Source organism: Vicia villosa, linkage group LG4 (genome assembly GCF_029867415.1).
Source record: "Vicia villosa cultivar HV-30 ecotype Madison, WI linkage group LG4, Vvil1.0, whole genome shotgun sequence".
Taxonomy (NCBI): domain Eukaryota; kingdom Viridiplantae; phylum Streptophyta; class Magnoliopsida; order Fabales; family Fabaceae; genus Vicia; species Vicia villosa.
In genome coordinates this window covers 148017683-148039871 of record NC_081183.1, presented here as the reverse complement: position 1 = coordinate 148039871, position 22189 = coordinate 148017683, and the positions used below count along the sequence as shown (strand labels likewise).

Here is a 22189-nt window from a genome sequence, read left to right as displayed (position 1 = left end):
TAGTTGAGGGTATATCATGTGTTATAACAATTTTCATATAGTGTTATTCTCTGATTGTCTATTGACAACGACCGTAGTTTTTTCTCCGATTTTGGAGTTTCCACTTTATATTCTTGTGTTGTGATTGTGTTCCTCTTTTTCTCTATGTTTGTTACTTTTCCCAACATTGGGTTCATATGTGGCGTCACTCTTTCTTGTGTTCCTGGAGCATTGGTCCCGTTGGTGCTTTCGACTCTCCCGGACTCCTAAACAATGGTATCAGAGCCATGGTTTGGCTTGGAGGGGGAGCGGGAGCTGGATCCGATGTAGGATCTTGTTATATGATGCGGGAGACTCACACTTGTGAAATGTTGGATTTATAAGAGATGACCCATTAACCTAACACCTTAAGGTTTTAGGTTGAGATGTGGCGTCACTCTCTCTTGTGGTCTTAGACCATTGGTACTGTTGGTGCTCCCGACTCCCAGACTCCCCCAACATAAGTAACTTGAATTTTTCCCTTTATAGTTGTACCTCAATTGTGCAGTCAATTTACAGTGTGGTACAAACACAATTTGGAAAAACATTAAAAGAATACATTCTGAAAAATAGTAAAGAATATGTTAATCATACCTTTCCCATCTTCACTAGTAAATAAGGCATCATCCACGAATTTATATGTGTTTAAAGCCCCACGATATATTAGTGTTAAGAAAGAAAATATCTTCATTTACTTCAAGTCACTCGAACTCTTCTCCTACAAATGATTGTCCCAAAATTATATTGGGGTGAAGTAGTTTTGAGTGATGCTTATATAATTAATCATGTTCGAAAAATGGTTTAGAGAAATAACTAACTTTATTTGAAGGATTTTAATGATAACAATAGTTAATAATAGTTGATACTTAGTATGTTTTGTTTCCTTGTGTAGCATATTTGCAATCATCTAAGGATATAGATATGATAATATGCGAAAGAAATGCTCATCTATATTCAAACTAAGAATGATCATCTGCCCCCATAAGAAATGAAATGATCATTTACCCTATTTTGCTTGAAAAGAAATGGTTTTGAATCATTAGATGGAAGATTTAAACACTAAAAATAGTTATTTAAAATCTCAATCATCTGTACTTATCAACTCATACTCTAGTGGATATTAAAACGCCCTTCAAGAGTTTCTAGCTAATAAAATGAGGAGAAGCCAAATTGCTTCTATGATCTATCAAATAAGCAAAAACGACAAAAGAAAAATTATATGTACGAAGGATGAACATATCAATCAAGTTCATACTTCAGAATTTTTAATTTCTATGGCTTATTTAAATTACTTAAAAAGAGTGAATAAACAATCATCTTGTTCATTGTTAAAAAATAGTAAGGCTAAAAAAATCAAAAAAAAAAAACTCTCTAGGACTAACCACGAAGGATCCAAAAAGATATGGATACCTGATAGTCAAATTTTATGTTACAAATATGTTGCATGGAAGGTTTAAAGCACTAAACTTAGTATTTGAATAATGAATACTCTAGACACATCTTGGGAGAAAAGCATATGTTTTAGAGCCTGCATTGAAACATAAAGGAAATGTGGGATTTGGTGGGAGCTAAAAAGAGAAGATCATTGGATATGGTACAATTAGTAACTCATATTTCCCTTTTATTAATAATAATGTCCTTTTAGTTCAAGGAGTAAATCATAACATATTAGGCATAAGTCCATTAAGCGACAAGGGCTATTATATTGTCTTTAATCAAAAGTTTTGTAAAATTATTAGTCAACAAGATGGTTCAGTCTTGTTTCATGGGGGAAGGAAAAACAAGGTTTATAAAATCAACAAAGATAATGTTAAATTCCTTTTGTTTAAGAATAAAGAGAATTGGATATGACATAGAACTTATGAGAAGACTTCCTGATTTAAAATACAAATCATAATCTCTTTGCAAAGCTAGCCAAAATGAGAATGGTAAAACTCTCTTTTCAAAATAAAAAACATTGTGTCTTCATCTAGACCCCTAAATTTTATTTACATTAATTTGTATTTGTTGTATTCTACAAACAAATCCAAAATGAAAAAAGGACAAATATTTTGAAAATTTGAATTGATCTCGGTAGAGAATTCGAAAATGAACAATTTGAAATTTGTTATGAAATAAATGGTATGCTCTATTAGACTTAGGGAGAGCTTACAAGTCTCTGACTCAGATGTTGTCAAGTTAGTTAAATTGACCAACCATTGTTCTTAAACACTTTTGTTTGTCATCATCAAAAAGAGGAAGATTGCTGGAACAAAATTGTTCATAACCCTGTGGTTTTGATGATAACAAATTAATTAAATAATAATTGAGTATACTAGCATTTGTTTAAGTGTACAGGATCATAAGCTTAAAAATCAACCTGGTTCTGACCCTGGTGAAAAGCTTATGAAGAGAAGCTAAAGGTCTCAAATTCTGAAGGATCAGAATCTGATGACTCAACACTTGGTATTTCACCTTTTGGTGATAGTTCAGACTCCGAAGACCTGAGTTAAAGGTATCGAGCATCTAGTCCGTACTCTGTCTTTAAAGTAGAACCATCTTGTCAAAGCCAAATTTTGGAGAAGGTCAACTAGAGTTTCTTAGTGGAAGGCTCAAGGAAAGTTGACAAGACATATTAAGTTTGCTCCGACATATTGGTAGATATTTAGTACGAGAAAGACACCCTAGTTAAAGCTATTACACAGAGGATAAAAATCTTAACAGATCATCTTCCAATATGTCTCTTGGAATCGCTTCTCTATAAAGATCACTTGTGCAAGTTACATTCCGACGTCTCTTTTTCCACCTCTATAAAATGAGTTGAAGAATTTGCTGCACAAGATCTTGAGATTTCTTATCCTTGCATTTCTTAGAGATCTTAAGTGTGTAAAGAATTTTTGTGTGTGTATTGTATCTCTTCTATATCTCTGATATTACATCAATTATAATGGTTAGCTTTTCTTCTAAACTATTTGTTTAAAGTATAAGAAGTTTATTGTTAGTTTACTTGAGCAGTGGAAGCCTCTTGCTTGTGAGCTTGAGTAGAAGTCTCTTTCTAGTGTGATTGAGTAGTTGAAGTCTCTTGCTAGTTTGTTTGAGAAAAGTGTAATATGATTGATTATAGTGAAAAATATCTTGTTAGACAAGGGGACTAGACCACTCTCAGTTTGTGGGAGGAACCGAGATAACTCTGTTTGTTATTTTACTTCTTGCTTATGTATTATTTCTTTCCGCTGCTAACAACTCTGAGTTCAGATTCTAAAGTTGGTTTATTCAAAAATAAAAAGAATTCACAATACACAATTCAACCCCCCTTCTTGTGTATTTTTCTCTCCTTCACATTATATTGGTTGGTTTTTAAATTTTTTAAAATCGACTTTTCTTATTTCTTATTTATTTTTTAGACGAGAATGGGAGACAAAGGAGACGCCCCCTCCCATGTGCAGTATATGTTTTCTTTATTTTTGATTTAATTTCTTTTATTATTATTATTATTATTATTATTATTATTAACTAATAATATGTAAATAATTATGGTTAAGGTAAATTGGGCTTAGATCCATTCAGATTGCTAATTCACTTCTATTTAGGGTTTGTACCTTCTCATTTGGTTAATTTATTTTTTATTGGGCTCAAGGCCTATTTGCATATTTTTTCTTTTAAACCCCACTTTATCTTGTTTGCACCCCCTTTGGATTTAATTTATTTCATTAATTTATTTAATTCATTTTATTTTATTTATTTTAATTATTAAATAAAATAAAAGGCAAATATTAAGATACTAAAAAACAAAATAAGGTTTCGAAAAGCAAAAATAATAATTTATTTTTTTTAAAATCATTTTCCTTTTCTCAATAAATACGGATTAAAAAGAAACCAGTAAATGTACAGTTACTTGTTTCTTGAATAGTGAATGCTTAGCATACACTTTTCTCGATCAATTGTACGTAGCTCATTTAAAATACATCTAAATAACTTGGAAGCAATGGGTGGATGTACATTCGTTTGTTTATCAAGGATTTAGTATACACTTTGTCTAGACGATTACTCGTCTTCCACAAACAATTTTGACAATAAACTTAGGTTAAAAGAGGAATGGATGAATGTACATTCATTTGTTTCTCGAATAATCGAAGGCTTAGGGTACGCTTTTTTCGAATCAGTTATTCATCCTCCACATCTAAAAATAACTTTAACTCATTAAATTGTTTTTTTGTCTCTATGCAATCAAATGTCAAACTTCTTCATAAACACACGATTTTTATCCATTCTAACGTAATACAAACAAATGCTTAAGCCTCTCGCGCGCGAGTATACAAGCAACGTTTAACGACTAGAATGCGACCTAAACATCATTAATTAAAATCAACTAACAAATAAACATTCTCTACCCACAAACTACGAAGCTTTCAGTTTCCCATTGCACACGAGAATACGTAGGAGTAAGATTCAACATATTGTCAAACACATACAATAAAAAACTAAAATTTCCCATTCTTTTGTAAACGTCTTTTAATAAACAGAAAACTCCGATTTTTTCAATATAAACACTCATAAAACTAATTAAAATGTTCCCGCTGAGTACAACAGATGTGAAAGATGTTAAAATCTTCCCCTCGCATAATCCAAAATCTGAAAATGATTGCGATAATCATGTTTATATTTTTCAAGGGTTTTATCTATGTTTTCTTTTTAAAAATAAAACTTCAGTGACGACCGTATAATGATTTCAAACATTAGTACGCTCGAATATTTTTCGCACCATAACCGTATCGAATTTGAATAAATTAGTCAAAGCAAAAACAAATCAAACATTTAGTGTGAACATACACTTCCAAATTTTGTTTAAATTTTTTTTATTAATAATAATAATTCAATAGCACATTCCCTTGTTATTCCATATCGAAAAAAATATTGTTTTTTACGGCAAAAATTGATTATGTTTTTTTAATGTAAAATTGATTATTTTTTGGTCCGCAAAATTTAAATAATCGACATATACAAACCCCAGAATCAAAATCACTGCTTATTCCGGCGGAGCGATCGCAATAGAAGAAGAAGATGTCGACGGTGTACGTCTTGGAACCGCCGACAAAAGGAAAAGTGGTCGTGAATACCACGCGCGGCCCTATCGACATCGAGCTCTGGCCTAAAGAAGCTCCCAAAGCCGTAAGAAACTTCGTTCAACTCTGCCTCGAAAATTACTACGACAACACCATCTTCCACCGTGTCATCAAAGACTTCCTCGTTCAGTGTGGTGACCCCACCGGAACCGGCACCGGTACTTAATTGAAATTCAGTAACAGTATCCGTTGTTTTGTTTCTCAATTTTTCTTCTGATTGGTTTTTAGGGTTTTATTTTTTGATATTTGATATGGGGAATGAAATGAAATTGAATTGTTTGATTGTTGTAGGAGGTGAGAGTATTTATGGAGATGTTTTTGCTGATGAGTTTCATTCGCGTATTAAATTCAAGCATAGAGGTTTGGTTGCAATGGCTAATTCTGGGACACCTAATTCTAATGGAAGTCAGTTTTTCATTACTCTTGACCGGTGTGATTGGCTTGATCGAAAGCATACCATTTTCGGAAAGGTAAATGATGCAATTGCAATGCTTATGTAGCGAAATTATTCTCATTATTATTATAGTTAATGAGGAGGAGAAATAGTAGTGGTAGTATGTTTAGGGTTTAAGTAGAGGTTGCGGTCCTCGATATTATGGTCATATGTGGCTGATGCTGCTTCAATTCCAGTTGTATCTTGGTTTTGACAACATAAAAAACTGCTACTATGTTGTGGCTCAGATTGTTGTTGCGGACCTTTATTTAAAACGATGGTAGTGTGTTGTGTTTGTGATTTTAGGGACACGCACAGTGGATTGATTGTTCTAATTGTTATTTGTTTTTAGGTGACTGGAGATACAATGTATAATCTGTTGAGACTTGGTGAAGTTGAGACGGATAAGAGTGACCGGCCTTTAGATCCAGCCCCAAAGATATTATCGGTTGAGGTATGTTGTGGATTTGTGATTTTGATTATCAATGCATGAAAATTAATTGAAGAGGTTGTTCTAGGTATTGAGGAATCATTTTGAAGGGAGATTCTAACCTTCTTAGTGTTTTCTTAAACCCCTTGGTTGTTTAGGTGTTGTGGAACCCATTTGAAGACATTGTTCCAAGAACACTTCAGAAACCTGAGACTAAAGCTACACGTGATACAGATGGTAAAGATGCAAAGAAGAAAGGTGTAAAGTGAGACATTCATTCTCTCTATGATAACTGTCTTCTTAGAACTCAATGGAATGCAATAGGTTGCTTATTTTTATTATTTTTTTGTTGCAAATTTAAATTTCAGAAATTTGAACTTGCTTTCATTTGGAGAAGAAACTGAAGAAGAGGAAAAAGAATTGACATTGGTGAAGAAAAAGATTGTGAGCAGTCATGATGTCTTGAACGATCCTCGTCTTTTAAAGGATGAAAATGCCAATAATGAATTGGTAAAAAGCCTTTCATCTAGTTTTTCCTTTCGATTCTTGTACCGCATTCATGCTTGACACCTTGTAGCTGATAATTATGATTTTTTTTATTATTCCATCTATTTATAATTTAGGGATATAAGCTGTTTTTGGCTTACAGCTCCCAGATTATGCAGATATTGTATAATTCCCCTCTGAAAGTTCATGTTTAAATAAAAACCTAATAGCACAAATGTTACATCAAATGGCCACACATATAAGCTTTCTTTAATTGATTTTGCAGAGTTCATCTGACAGTAAACTAAAAAGGGATCTGCAGTTATCTGTAAGGGATGCACTTATTTCAAAAAAAGAAGAGCCTCGGAAAGATTCTGGAGCTGATAAATTGTCTCATGTTGATTCCGGTGATGACGATGAAGCAGATTTTGATTCAAGAATGCGCATGCAAATACTCAAAAAGCGGAAGGAACTGGATGATCTCCCGCCCAAACCAAAGATGCAAAATGGTACCTCACTTACCTTCCATATTGTACATTTTAGTTATAAAATCTCTACCTCTGGTTTAGAAAGTGTTTGGTTCTACCGTGGAATTTTCATGAGCATGTAACTTTTACACTGTGTTGTTAGAGTAGCTTTCAGATTTCCATGTTTATTTACTTGACATCTCAATAGAAGATTAATATATTGCCAATTGTTTAGGTCACTTCCTATGTAATAGGTGTAAATTTTAAATAAATTAAGGTGCTTTGTGATAGGAACCGGGAGTTGGGCCAGCTGCCACCAAGTAATGTGGCCAGGCCCACCGTATGGCAAGTTTACTGTATAGGAAGCATCTTAAGAAGAATGAGGAGGCTGAGCTGGCAGGGAAAGGAGGGAAATGAGAGTAGTGTGAGAGTTGGTTATATTATTATTAGGAATAAGGGGAGGTATGATGAATTCTGCCACATGAGAGAGATAATAAGGGGTGGTATGAGAGAGTTATGATGAGTGGGTTCTGTTAAAGGAGAGAGATGGATCACTGATAATATTCTCTGGTAAGGGAGTCATTTGGCTAGGGTTGCTTAATATATTCTTCCAGATTTTCTCTGTTTTTCCATTACCAATTTTAGTCAATACAGTAGTAATTCATCTTATCTCTCTATTCTTCAACCCATTACTTTCAAAATGTCAACTTTATGGAATCAAACTTCTACCTCTTTTGATAATGTTTGTCTCACCAGCTTATAGTAATGGTGAACATTCAGAAAATAGAATTAGGAAATTGTCAAAGCATAATGTTAAGTAAAATCAAGTCGTAATAATGACATTTGGCACCTGTCGAAGGGAATATTTATATTTCAACTACACAAAGCGGTAGTCTTAACAAATGAGAAAACAGTTAAAAAATGTCAATTTACTACATGAACAATTGATTGAAATTTTTTATGCCATATAATATCTTTGCTTACTATGAACTATAAAATTCCTTTTTGGTTTATCAACACTCTAGGAGAATGTTCACTTCATTTTGAAGTTGCAAAAGCAAATGAAAGTGTCACATAAAACATGTTGCTTTAAATATAATTATCATAGTGGTAATGAATTAATGCTTACTACTAATGAGATTAATTTATAAATCTGGTAGAAGTGTAGAACCAAGTACACAAAGAATATAAAAGTAAATGTTGCAATTCACTGAAATCAAGGGATGAATGTCTTTCTTACAATATGGAAAGACATGATCCAACAAAAGAAAGTGAATCGGGAACTATGGAATGAAGATAAAATCCTTGCAAGATGATCCAAATAGAATGACTCATTCCTTCTCTATCTAAGAGAGAACAGGTCTCTACTCAGCCCAGTTCCTTCCCACAACTATCGGTCCCCACCTCTCTATTATATATAAATCTTTTCCATCCCTCACTCCACTTATCAGTTGGCACTTGTCTTTCTGTTATACCCCCTTCTAACTGCTACCTTCGCTTCCTCTCCTTCCAATTTATTTTGATATGATTGATGGTTGTGATTTGATACGATAAGATTAAACACTAGTAGTTTATTTATTTTTTTGCTAATCAACCGTAGTTAGGGCCTTTAGCCTCCAGTAGGCACCCTAGGGTATCCCCAAAGGCCACAGCTTAGGTCCTTTGGGCCATTATTAGACTAATCCCCATAGTTCACACACAGAGCAATAATTTCAAGTGGTTTTGAGTCAATGGGGCTTTCACCTACAACATTTTGCCCAAAATCCACTTCTTTCATATTGGAAATTGAGAATATATTGCTTCACATCAGTACAATCAAAAAGTACAGTAGTGTTGGGGTTTCCATGTCTATTCCCATAGACAATAAAGTGGAACTATGTGTATTGTTATTTATATGCAAATGTAAATTCTGTACATATGTAAAGAAAGAAGTAGGAACAAAATTAACAATATTTACAGAGGAGTTTGAGATAGAAACTGATTTACTGAGTGGTTGTTTGACAGTAAACTTGGACCAAGTCTAATTCAAACCCAATAGGTAGCTCGAGAGGTGCAGCTTGTGTAAGCTTTGAAAGGACTATTTTTACCTTATTTCTAGTTGATGTGGAATGTGAAATGTAAATATTGTGAATGCTGTAATCATCAAGCTTCCAGCATTCTAACTAATTTCGTTGAACAGATAATAATATCTCATTCCTTTTTTATGTTTTTCTTATTGAAAAATATTGTTGTAACATGAAGCTCAGCATCTTATCATTTTCATATGCAGGAAGGTCGAGGTCCAGTGCAGACAAACATACTGTTTCAGGAGCTAGGTAATATTTTCAACATTTAGAACTTGAATATCTTTTAGCTGTTGCCACAAAAGTGTCAATGTACTAACATTTGAATGGTGATGGTTTAACTTATGGCATTTGTTAAGAGTCCCACATCGGACAATATATGGCCTGAACATGTCCTTATAAGTGGGGGCAATCCGCACCCTACAAGCCGGTTTTGTAGGGTTGAGTTAGGCCCAACCACATTTCTTAACATGGTATCAGAGCCTCGTTTAAGATCCGGTGGGCCACCTTCTATGGTTTCCGCTATCGGGCCATCCACCATTTATTTTCACGCTCCAGTTGTCTAGTCTTGAGCGTGACGGGGTGTGTTAAGTGTCCCACATCGGACAATATATGGTCTGAACATGTCCTTATAAGTGGGGGCAATCCTCACCCTACAAGCCGGTTTTGTAAGGTTGAGTTAGGCCCAACCACATTTCTTAACAGCATTAAACAAATTTAGGGCTTTTAAATTGTATGATTAGATCTTTGTTTCCCTATGGACATTGTGGGGAACATAACTAGTTGAACTTGTGGCCATGTAGGACACAAGGTTGAAGCAACTTTTAAATGGCTTTACTTGGATGAATGTCACATCAAGTTCAAACAGGGAACTTTGCATGTGCTTAATCTTCTACAAGGTTAATAAGTCCTAAAGATTAAAATGGTCTTGTAGTTCATTCTCCAAAATTTACAGAATTAGTAAAGATTTTTTAATAAAGGTCGGATTTTTTTGCATATAAAATCACTGCCAGTTGATATTTCTCCTTAAAAATTGTTGGGGATTTCAATTTCTTGGTGTATAACCTTAGAAATCCACTTCAGTCTGGTGGTCCTTATTCTAGTCTGGCACTTGGGAGTTGCCACCATCTAGCATTTATTTAGAAAAACATTATCTGCCAATTGAACATATTAAAACGGCTTCTAGTTTGACTTATCTAACCTATGAAGTTTGCTTATAGAATATAGATATAATAGTTATACAAAAATTTCCAAATATGGAGTTTATAATATCTATTTGATGTCGTACATATGTGAACTTGTTTAGGAGTCTTACTATTTACTGGTTTCTGATTGATTTGGCAAATGGTTGAATAACTTCTTTCCAGGTCCAATTCTGTAAGTGCGGATGAGGAGGATCAACCAAGAGTGGAAAAATTGTCCATGAAGAAAAAGGGAATAGGATCCGAAGCAAGAGCTGAACGAATGGCTAATGCAGATACAGATGTGCAGCTTTTGAATGAAGCTGAGAGAGGAAGACATTTGCAGAAGCAGAAGAAACGCAGACTTCAAGGGCGTGAAGATGAAGTATGTTGTGATTTTTATTTGTTTATACTTTTTGCTCTCTGTTTTTTCATTCCCATTGTTTCCTTTCTGCCATCTGAAGTGCTAGAATGTTCTTGACTATCTAGACATATGATCAACAGCGCATATAGTAACTAGGCTTGTAGGGTGAGGATTGCCCCCTCATATAAACATATTCAGGCCATATATTGTCCGATGTGGTACTCTTAACACACCCCTCACGCCATGGATTGGACAATTGGAGCGTGGAAATAAATGGTGGGTGGCCCAATAGCGTATACCTGATAGTAGGTGGCCCACCGGATCTTAAACTAAGCTCTGATACCATATTAAGAAATATGGTTGGGACTAACTCATCCCTACAAAACCGGCTTGTAGGGTGAGGATTGCCCCCACTTATAAACACTATACATGCCATATCGCAATGTGGGACTGAATTCACCCCTTCAAAGCCAACACAATGAAGGTGTTGGGGGCTGCAATGAGGCAAGCCAAAGTGCCACAATTAAGGCGACTAGGGACAGACCGCAATTAAGGTGGAAAGTCCAACATAAATGATATGGAAGAGCAGCTGGCTTTAAAATTATTGATTAAAAAAAAAGAAATGACAGAGTTAGTGGAACTTTTGTTGATATGCCAAATCAATGTTCCATGACATTTCCCATTTTTGAGAGGGCATATTAATGTACTGCGTGTCAGCGACATAATTGTTGTGTTTTACTGACACGAATTGAATCTGAACATTTCTTGTCTTGTTTACAAAGAATGGTTAAGTATATGTGCAAGAGAAAAGATATCTACATTCCTAAATTTTGGGATCAAATCAATCAGCCAATAGACTATTGATGATAAATTTGAAAGTTTATCAAGAAATAAGAGGAAACAGTAACAGGAAGAAAGAATGAATACTAATCTATTAGGCCATTCTTCTATATTTGCTGCCCAACTTAGTCTAGTTATGTTGAGATAATTTAATTTCCAAACTAATCTTCTATATCAGCTTGGGTTATGATAAGGCTCCATATGATAAGGTAGAAGCTTTACACTTGGGCCCACAGGAATATGAAAAAGATCCCTGTCTCTTCCAAAATATCAAGGACGTACTTTTTTTGAAAAATATTGAAACTAATCTTTGATCGATCTACTTTAATCCTAAGAGGAGTTGGAACAATGGTCCATTTATTATTGGATTCCATGTTGATCATCTCAACAGTTATTTTCTGGATGGGTTACTGCTTTCTAAACATTATTACAAATGGTAGCATATGATAAAACATGGACACAATGGGAAGAAGATAATCAAAGGTAACACTAGAAAACTGTAAATGGCACGAGGATTAGGAATTTCAATGTTTACCTTTATAGATTAGAGTTAAATAGGTAGGTTAGCTGAAATTTCTGGTGGACTGTAGTGGAAAAAGGAATTTAAGTGAGACCTGAAACATGAAAATAAATAACAGGAGCAATCTTTGGAGCTTCGTTTTGTCGGCGGGCACTCAGGAAATATCGACTCAAATGCAATCTGAATATTTCTTGCATTATCTACAAAGAATTTTACAAACGTATATATAAGAGAACAACACCGTGATCCCAAAAATTTAGGTTCTAACCAATCAGCCTAGGCTATCATTTAGTAACTATGAAAGTCCGGTCAAAATATAAGAAGAAAGAATTACAACAGAAAGAATAATTACTAATTATTACAATCAGCTAACTATTTGGAAGTGGTGTCTTTTTAAATTTTCTTTTGTCAAAGGAGACCAGTAGGGTGGGAGTAGTAGTAATGAGTATAAACCTGAAATCGTTCTTATGATGTGATGCTTATGCTTTGTTTGAAGTTTCTATAATTTATAGTCATCTGTGGGCCTTTTTTTGGACATATATGGATACTTTCAGTCATTATTCTTTCGTAACGTTATTCTTTTTGTATAACTCAGGTTCTGGCAAAACTTGAAAAATTTAAATCCACTAAATCAGCAAAGGAGACACCCACAACTGTTGAATCTAAACATGCTAGTGGTGAGGAATTATCTGACTGGAGAAGTGTTAGCTTAAAATTTTCCTCTGCAGCTGGCAAGGTTAGTTTCCTCTTTCCATTCCATGATATGAAATGATTTCATTTTCCATCAATATCCATTCAGATTACCTATCTTTTGAGTTTTAAATGCAGAATATTGTTGAAATCTGCCAGTTCATGTGTAGAGACATTAATTTCATATTTTTGAAATAATTTGTTTCCGAACTCTAATCACCATTTTAGTTCTTTTCTACAATAGCAAAGCAACACCGAGTCCCTTTTGCTTGGAGTTGTCTTTACAGATCAAACATGATTATTCCTTTTCTACTCCTTTTCTACTGTCTTGAACTTTTCCTGCATATATGCAGGACCGCATGGCTCGCACTGAGGATCCAAATGATTATGTTGTGCTTGATCCTCTTTTGGAAAAGGGGAAAGAGAAGTTCAATAAGATGCAAGCAAAACAAAAGAGACGGGAACGAGAATGGGCTGGAAAATCCCTTACTTGATTTTGCAAGTGTCAACTATGTGAATTTACAAAGCTGACCGGTTTTCATTTCCAAAGGCCAGAATATCCTTTCGGCTATGGGAGTCCCTTACATATTAAGTAGAATGCCTTAAGAGAAACTGAGGAAAAATTTGTTGCACAGAGGATGGTGGGCTTTGATAGGCAAGAAAACTAATGTGAAATGCAGGGTTATCGTCCCTGTTTTAATCTAAGCTGCATTATTGCTAACTCTTCACCTTTTAGTTGAAGCCAAATGGCAAAGATCTCATGAATGGATACCCCCATTCATCGAGCCCTTGTTTGTGAAAGGACGAAGTTTTACATAATTATAGTTTTGGTGCAATGTTCATAGATGTATTGCTTAGCTTTTCACAGACCTACTTGTTATTTTGTATTAATATTACTATGAATGTTGTATTAATATAATATATTGTGGAAGTTGGAACCAACGTGTTGAGTTGAAGAATTTATTAAGAGAACGGATTTTTTGTTTGTCTAAATGAATCAGAATTTTTGCAGCCCTTGCTTTCAAAAGAGAATAGACTCATCCAACCTTTGGTGTTATTATCAAACAAACAAAATCAGATTATTTTTCAACAAAAAATTGCGCTTTAAAAAGTCTTCCAACTATTGTCTAAAAAATGGGAGATTTTAATGTTTCACTCAGCATTAGTAAATCATGATGTCAGCATGCTGGCCAAATGAATGAAACTGAGAAGGTGATGACATTACTAATTCCATTTGCCGGCATATATTTGTCAAATATTAGTTTTAGCAGGACGGCTTTATGATTATAAATCAAGTTGTCATTGTAATATCAGCCAATTGGACCAGTTCTATTTCTGTCAAAAAAACACAAATTGCATCAAACCCTTATTCTGCTAAAATGAAAATCACCTCCAATATCTTATTGGTCTTCTTGGTGATACCCATTTTTCTCCTAAACATGATTAGTTGTGAAAACGATGTGGTGAAGACAACATTAATACAGTTCCTGTCACAGCTCAAAGGCCAGCAGAATAACAATTCTACTTTGAATTGGAAACCAGACACTGATCCCTGCAAGGATCAATGGAATGGTGTATACTGTGATGCTCAAATGTCTATAAAGAGGTTGAATCTTTACAGGTTCAATTTGTCTGGAACTCTCGATGTCGCCTTGCTTTGTAACGCGCAGCCTCTGGCCGCATCGCTCACCTTTCTCAGTCTCGACGACAACAACATTAGGGGCGGAATAACATCCGAGATTGGAAACTGCAAACAACTCACTCGTCTTCACGTAAGTGGAAACCTGCTCGCCGGAAACCTTCCTACTTCACTTGCAATGTTAAACAATTTGAAAAGACTAGACCTTTCTAATAACAAGTTTTCAGGGCCGTTGCCAAACCTGGCTAGAATCTCAGGCCTCAATATGTTCCTAGCACAAAACAACAACCTCAACGAAAATATCCCGACTTTTTATTTCCCTAATTTCGATCATTTCAATGTCTCTTTTAACAATTTCAGTGGCCAAATTCCAGATGTACAAGGTCATTTCTTTGCAGACAGTTTTCTTGGTAATCCAGAACTATGTGGATATCCACTACAAAAAAACTGTACTGGTCAGATTCTGAGTAGTACTGTTAATAAGACATCAGAAGAAGAATCAAAAGGTCCTTCCAAAGAACAGATTTTGATATATTCAGGCTATGCTGCATTAGGTGTTATCATAATCCTTTTTGTACTCTTGAAGATGTGTAGAAGAAGCAAGAAGAGTGGAAAGAAGGTTGAAGCATCATCGAAAGACGATATCGAAAAACCGAGCTATGTTTCGAGTGAATCCAAATCAGAAGATGTAAGCAAATCAGGATTTTCAATTTCCTCTGAATGTGGAATGGTCTCACAACAATCACTTATTGTTCTTTCAAAACCAGTGGTGAGTGAATTGAAACTGGAGGAGTTGTTGAGAGCACCTGCTGAAATGATTGGGAGAGGAACTAATGGAAGTCTTTATAAAGTGATGCTAACAAATGGGATAGTAGTGGTTGTAAAAAGGATCAAGGATTGGAGTATTTCTAGTGATGAATTCAAGCAAAGAATGCAACTGTTGAATCAAGCAAAGCATTCTCATGTTCTGCCACCTCTTGCTTTCTATTGTAACAAACAAGAGAAGCTTTTGGTCTATGAATATCAGCATAATGGAAGTTTGTTCAAGCTTTTACATGGTAAATTTTATATACTAAAATCTTATTTATTTATTTATTTATTTCTGAAAATTGGATATCCGGCCTCGAGACCTACTCATTCTGGGGACAAATTACCCCGTCCACTAGTGGGGGACTCTTTTAGAATCAGAACAAAACTCTGTATAGACTGGTCCAACATAAAGATTGTTAGCACCTATCATGATTCAAATCTGAAATTTTGAGAGGAACACACTCCCGGGACCTAAATTTTCACCAACAAGCCAATTCAAGACGATCAATCCCACTGTGTACTAGCAGAGGCCAGTTAAAACCAGGAAAAAAACTCTGTATGAACTGACCCAATATAAGAATTGTTAGGTCTTATCAGGATTCAAACCTGAAGTTTTGTGAGGAGCACATTCTCGAGACTCAAACCTTTACCAACAAGCCAATCCAGAGAGACTAATCCCATCATCCACTAGCAGGAACCCATTTAAAACCAAACAAAATTGTATAAATTGATCAAACATAAGGAATGTTGGTACTTAGCAAGATTCAAACTTGAAACCTTGAGAGGAACACACAAACACAATTGAAAACTCAAGTTTTCACCAAAAGGCCAAGCATTGGGGATTAAATCTAAATATTTTTTGTTTTTACATATGTTATATTTTCTTTTTTGGTACATTATGAGCTAGCTAAAGTGCAAGATATGCTTTTCAGGTACTTCAAAAAAAACCTTTGATTGGAGCAGCCGACTAGGAATTGCATCAACAATAGCAGAAGCATTAGCTTTCATGCATCAAGAGCTTGGCCAGCAAGGTATCATCCATGGAAACATGAAATCCTCAAACATTTTGATAAACAAAAACATGGAGCCTTGTATAAGTGAATATGGCACTATGCCTAAGGATGATCAACAAAGTTCAACTCTTGCATTTAAGGAAGATGTTTATGGTTTTGGTGTTATTCTTCTTGAACTTCTAACTGGAAAATTGGTGAAGAGTAATGGTATTGACTTGACTGATTGGGTTCAGTCAGTAGTGAGAGAAGAATGGACAGGTGAAGTGTTTGATAGGAGTTTGTTGGCAGAGTATGCAAGTGAAGAGAGGATGGTTAATATGCTTCAAGTGGCTATAAGATGTGTTAATAGTTCATTAGAGGCTAGGCCAAGTATGAACCAAGTGGCTCTTATGATTAACACCATTAAAGATGAAGAGGAAAAATCATTGATTTACCAAGTTTGATTGTTTGGGATGTGTTAATATTATATTTGAGTATTTTAAGCTCATTTTTATTTTTTATGATGACTATAATTTTAGAATATCTTATAGTATTTCTTCTTATTATTTGCTCTTAATTTATGATTTGAGTTTATTTATCTTTATAAATAAGGTTTATATTAAGTCTTTTGTATGATGTTACTACCAAGTCATTATTAATAGTTTTCAATTTTTTATATGTTATTTTCTCTTCTTTTTATCTAAAATTTCACTGGATGATATATGTTGCTCATTGAATGACAACATAGTTAAAATTACATGGATAACATTTTATATTTTTGCACTGTAAATCTTGTTATAAAAAATTTGATATGTTAGGCAAGAATTAGGGTGGTCATTGGTTCGGATAAATTCGTACCAAATCAGAATTCGAATCAAACTATAGTGATTGAGTTGGACTCTCTGTAAAAGATCAACTGTTTTTTGTGATAGAAAATCAAAAGTATCAAAAGCAAGTGGTATGAATGCGTGTTGATTGTCGAAACACGCTTTCTCATGTTTGACCATTTTACTTGAAGCGCTTTTGAGAGCTGCTTGTCCAACAGTAAAACCTCTAGTTATCACTCCCACCAGTGGAGAAATTCCAGTGAAGTCACTTAAGCATGTTTCCCTCCCACCCAGCCATACACTAGAACATCTGATGGCGTAAGTGTCAATCGCGTCTCATGTGGATCAGTAAAAAAATTTACAGGTGTCTCTTTCTTCATAGATACTCCGGCCTGCCGAAATATGTCAAACAAGACATTCCTAATAAGGTCATGTCGTATTTGAAGCCTGGAAACTCCCTACAATTGACCGCGTGTTCCCTAAGAGTGTGTTTGGTATAAGAGAGAACTAGAGAAGAGAGACTATCGGGAGAAATAGTCGAGTTACCTTGATTGGTACACAAGAAAAATAGGGAAGAGAGAGTAAAAAACATGTAGGTCCCATCAAAAATCTTTTCTCTCTTCACTAGCGAGGAAATGAAGGAGAATGTATGTAACTTCTTAAATTTCTTTTATACTCTTACTTTAATACTTTTTTATATTTCTTAATTTAATTAATATTTTGATATTTTTATCCCTTTACTTAAAAGAATTATTAATATTTTTTATAAAGAATTACAATTGATTAATTAATTAAATTTAAATTAAAATGATTAATTAATTAGATTGAAAATCTTATCTATCATAAGGATATTATAGTACTTTAAAAATATACAACACTTCTCTCTTCTCTATTTCTTACCCCTTTCTCTTAAACCAATCAATATCTAAAATTTACTTTATTTCTCACATTTTTCTCTCTTCTTACACTCTCACTTATCTATTTCTCTCTTCACAACTTATCTTTTAAACCAAACACACCCTAAATGTATTCAAACACGTCTTACGAGAAATAGGACAAACCTCATCAATAGGAAATAAAGGAATCATAAGGCAATATCATAGGATAGTACGATACTCCACCGGTGACATATGTTGGCCTAGCCCATCAAAAGAAATAGCAAGGAGAAAGTCTTAAGCATGCGCGACTTACAAACAACCAAAAGCTACTTTTAGTCTAGTTGTCATGGCAAAATTTACATTTATTTCCTTAACAATTCTACTATAAAGTGCACTCGCCAAAACATGTTGCGCTTTAGGAGGGACGATGTCCCTGATAGTTAAACTACTAAGGTCAAAATCTGGAATTGCAACCCTAAGACCATCCAAAGCTATGTTGAAATTTGAGTCCATACCATATACCACACTATCTCTAAACATATGATCCTATAACACCCAAGATTGGACCCTAGAAGCCACAAAAGCGTATGAGGCAGCCTGTACTGTCGAGTACAAACTCAATCCCTCAAATCTAAAGGGTAAAAAAGCCATCCTCCATTGAAGGTCCCCGAAGAAATGACCTCCACCAACCACGATGTCTTCAAAAACCTTTCGCAACTCTTTATTAAACCAAATACCTGCTTCCTCCATATGATTTGGTTGACACGTTCTTAGGCTAAAAACAAACTGGAAATACCCATGCAGGATCGAAGTAGAATAAGCTCACTCTGGGGATTCCTTAGTTGTGGTAGAAGATGCATTAGCTCAATAACCCTGGAAGCTCTCTTCACGGATAACTCTTTGATAAAGTTGTCATCTCAACTAACTTCCCCCTTAAAGCAACTTTATTCCCAACATCGACCTCCCAATGTCTGACGCGAAAAAATCCTCACAAAATTTACTACCATCACATGAAGGCCTAAAGATCTCAGACTTACCAATATTCAATTCGAGACTTAATCTTGGACCTGTCTTCCAAATGATGTCCAAGGCTTCAGCCACCTCCTGCGAATCCCCTATGATAGTTCCATTGTCAAGATATCAGGCATGAAGAAGAAGCTTACAATTGTCTCTAACCTGATGAATGAATAGTGTCACACCCCAATTTTTGCCCTACCGATTTTATTCATTTGGTCATGTCACATTCGCATTTCATTTGCATTTTAATCGTCGCATTTCTTGCACATTCCTCGAGTTCATTCATCCTTTCGATTTCTACTAAAAAATAAATAAAAAAATTGTCGATTAAAGTCCATCATTTATTCCATTTAGATTTAGGCATTTTTTGCATCATTTCAATTAGGAAAATATATCAAAAAATATTTTAGTCATTAGTTTTATTTTAATATTATTATAAGTTTTATTTTTTTATTGTTATTGTTATTATTATTTTATTTTTTTATTTAGTTAAGTTTAGAGTTATTAATTAAAGAATGAATAAAAAAAATATAATAGAAGTTTAGTCTTTTATGTTATTTAGGCCCAATTTGTTCCCTCCATAAGGCCATGTACATTTTAGTAAACAATACACACAAAAAAAAGACAAAAGAATGCTGCATTTGTTTCTCCTCTCTCCCACGCCAGCCTGCAAGATCAGTCCAAAAATTCTGCATAAATGTCCAAACTTCCTGCTCCAAAGCCTGCTTCATAAGCCACAAATTTCACCAAAATAGTCAAACATAACCTGTAAAAAAAAGCAACAAAAACAGTTACTTCAATTGTTCAAATCTTCATACCATTTTCCCCCCAATTCTACATCTAAAACCCTAATCTCAGCCTATATAAACATGTACTCATCACAACAGCAAAAGGGAGGAAAACCAGCCACGAAAAACCAACCCTTACTCTCAAAACCTATGCTCAAATATATCCCTCAAATAAACAATCATCCCATCAAACTACTTCTGCCAAAATAACCACTGATAAACTCATCTTCATAACATATCCTCACTGAACTTCAAATCTGATCTTAAAACCTCTATTCAATTTCTCACCTCTCAACCGAAACCTCCCTGCGTCCACCATATACACAGAAAAATACACTCACCCTCAGCTCACTATCCTCTCACGTAAATCCACCAAAACCGTAACCTTCAATACTCCCTGAAACACAGTCAAAACCGCAGCCCTGCGACCTCTATACTCACTCAGTCACGACAATCGCACAGCAATAAGAGAAGTACGTCGCGACAACAATAACGGAAATAGCACAGATAAGGATCACTCAGAAGACGAAGGAGAATAAAAGATAAATCGCAGACAACAGCACAAAACACACGCGGCAAAGAGAAGAGAAGAACGTACCTGAGTTTGCTTCTTTTTCTCCCTTGATTTTCTTTGAATTTCTGCTTTAAAATTGGTCATATAAGGTGTGTTTGGATTGGCTATGGACAGAATTGATTCTAGTAGAATTGAGTTTAGTAGAATTGATTCTATCATAATTGAGTTTAGCAGAATTGAGATTTATGTTTGGATACATTTATGTAAAAGTGAGTTGAATAATAAATTTCAGTGTAAAAAACATCAGAATCAATTCTGGAGGCAGAAGCTACAAATTCTAGCTTCAAGTAGAATCAATTCTGGATACAGAATCAATTCTACTTTTGCCTAAACAAACATTTTTAAATCACTCAAAATCAATTCTACATCTATAGAAGTGCTTTTTCCCTTCTAAAAGGGAAATCAAACATACACATAGTCTTGTAATCACCGAAGCTTAATGATTTGGGGCTTTAGGGTTCTTGCTGGGGATTGGGATTTTATGTTTCGATTGTTTGAGTTTTGTTGTTATTAAACGTAATCGAGATAGAAGCAGAGAAGGAGAGCATCGGTTGCGTTTTGCTTTTGTTGTTGTTGAGCGGAAACCGTGAGAACCATCGAGAGCGAATCGAGAGAGAAGAGAGAATCGAGTTTTGTTGTGTGCTTGTTGTTGTTCACAGATCGTTTTTGATGAAGGTTGGAAGCCCTCAACATCTTCCTTGTTTTCGGTTTTGAAAGAGAGAATTGAAAGGAAGAGAGCGTATTTCGGTTACAAGAGAATTTAGGCTATGTTTGGATAGACTAAAATGAATGGAGCGGAATGGAGTGGAGCGGAATGGAGCGGAACGGAGCGGAGCGGAATGAAATAAAGATGGCGTTCCATTGTTTGGGTATTTCATGACGGAATATAAATATTTTGTCATTCCGTCCAAATCGGAGGGTATAAAAAATGATGGAAAGTGATGGAATGGGATGGAATGCATTCCATCGGGTTCCGCTTTATTCCATCCGTTTTTAATCAATCCAAACAATGGAACATAAGTTAATACCATTCCGCTCCATTCCATTCCACTCTCTTCCATCAATCCAAACATGCCCTTAGGGTTCTATTTTGTGAACCCAGTTTACGTTGATGAAGGGCTTTGCGGGTCGGGTTCTAACCGGTCCAACCTCCGGCCCAGTGCTTTTTTTATGGCATTTTATTTCTCTTTTTTTGTTAAGTTCCTGGGCCTCACTTTCTGCTGGGTTTAATACCCAATCTGGCCTAATAGCTTGTTCTATTTTTTGTTTTCTCTAAATTTGTTGTTAATTATTTTTTTTTTTTAAAATGTAGTTAGAATTTTCTTTATTTATTAAAAAAAGAGATTAGTTTTCTTATGATAATCAAAGATATTTTTTCTTTTTATTAACCTCTTAGAAAAAAAGTCAAAAGAAAATATTTTAGAGTAACTTTCCTCTTATTTTAGAAATATCTTAAAAATAAATGATATTGATACGAAAAGTAGCTTTTTTAATTGAATCGAGTTTTGAGTTTTAATGGGTGAAGAATGGTTTGTACGTACTTGTACAAGTTGTTCTTTAAGCATTTAGCCGATGACCGTTAAGCCATTGTTCGAATGTTTAGACTCTCGTTAAAGACTTCTAAAACTCGATTTAGCTCACCTTTTTTTTACTAAACGCTTTCTTTTAATAATCAAATCAAATTTAGTTGATAATGGATGAATCAAGGAGGGTTCGTACGTACTTGTACGAGTTGTCCTAAAAGTATTTGGGTGATGGCCGTTAAGCTTTTATTCTAATACTTGGATTCTATTAAAGGCTCCATAAAACTCGATTGAATTCACCTTTCTTTTTTTACAAAACACTTTCTTTTAATCAAATCATTTGAGTCTATAATGGATAACAAAGAAGCGTTTGTACGTACTTGTACAAGTTGTCCTTCAAGCGTTTAGGCGATGGCCGTTAAGCCATTGTTTGAGCGCGTAGACTCCATTAAAAGACTTTATAAAACTTGATTTAACGAGTTCTCTTTCAAGTATTTTAAGCGATGGCCGTTAAGCTTTTATTTAAATACTTGGATGCAATTAAACA

General features: G+C 34.7%; 2 protein-coding genes across 2 annotated transcripts; both read left to right on the top strand.

Annotated features, from left to right (window-relative positions):
- The first annotated feature begins 4978 nt into the window (after positions 1-4978).
- LOC131595446 (peptidyl-prolyl cis-trans isomerase CYP57) lies at positions 4979-13553 on the top strand. The gene is made up of 10 exons (XM_058867792.1): positions 4979-5278; positions 5412-5590; positions 5906-6007; positions 6142-6248; positions 6352-6493; positions 6756-6978; positions 9206-9251; positions 10367-10565; positions 12500-12640; positions 12948-13553. Exons 1-10 carry the CDS (start codon positions 5059-5061, stop codon positions 13086-13088), a joined length of 1500 nt encoding a protein of 499 aa, XP_058723775.1. The 5' UTR covers positions 4979-5058; the 3' UTR covers positions 13089-13553.
- A 156-nt stretch (positions 13554-13709) lies between these two features.
- Positions 13710-16551, top strand: LOC131595445 (probable inactive receptor kinase At2g26730). Its single transcript, XM_058867791.1, has 2 exons — positions 13710-15291; positions 15976-16551. Exons 1-2 carry the CDS (start codon positions 13875-13877, stop codon positions 16497-16499), a joined length of 1941 nt encoding a protein of 646 aa, XP_058723774.1. The 5' UTR covers positions 13710-13874; the 3' UTR covers positions 16500-16551.
- Positions 16552-22189: the final 5638 nt, after the last annotated feature.

Coding starts and splice junctions, on each gene's coding strand:
- LOC131595445 (XM_058867791.1), top strand. CDS start 13,875: ATGATTATAAATCAAGTTGTCATTGTAATATCAGCCAATTGGACCAGT. Junction 15,292..15,975: donor TTTGTTCAAGCTTTTACATG/GTAAATTTTATA, acceptor TATGCTTTTCAG/GTACTTCAAAAAAAACCTTT.
- LOC131595446 (XM_058867792.1), top strand. CDS start 5,059: ATGTCGACGGTGTACGTCTTGGAACCGCCGACAAAAGGAAAAGTGGTC. Junction 6,249..6,351: donor GCAAAGAAGAAAGGTGTAAA/GTGAGACATTCA, acceptor TTTAAATTTCAG/AAATTTGAACTTGCTTTCAT. Junction 6,494..6,755: donor AAAATGCCAATAATGAATTG/GTAAAAAGCCTT, acceptor TTGATTTTGCAG/AGTTCATCTGACAGTAAACT.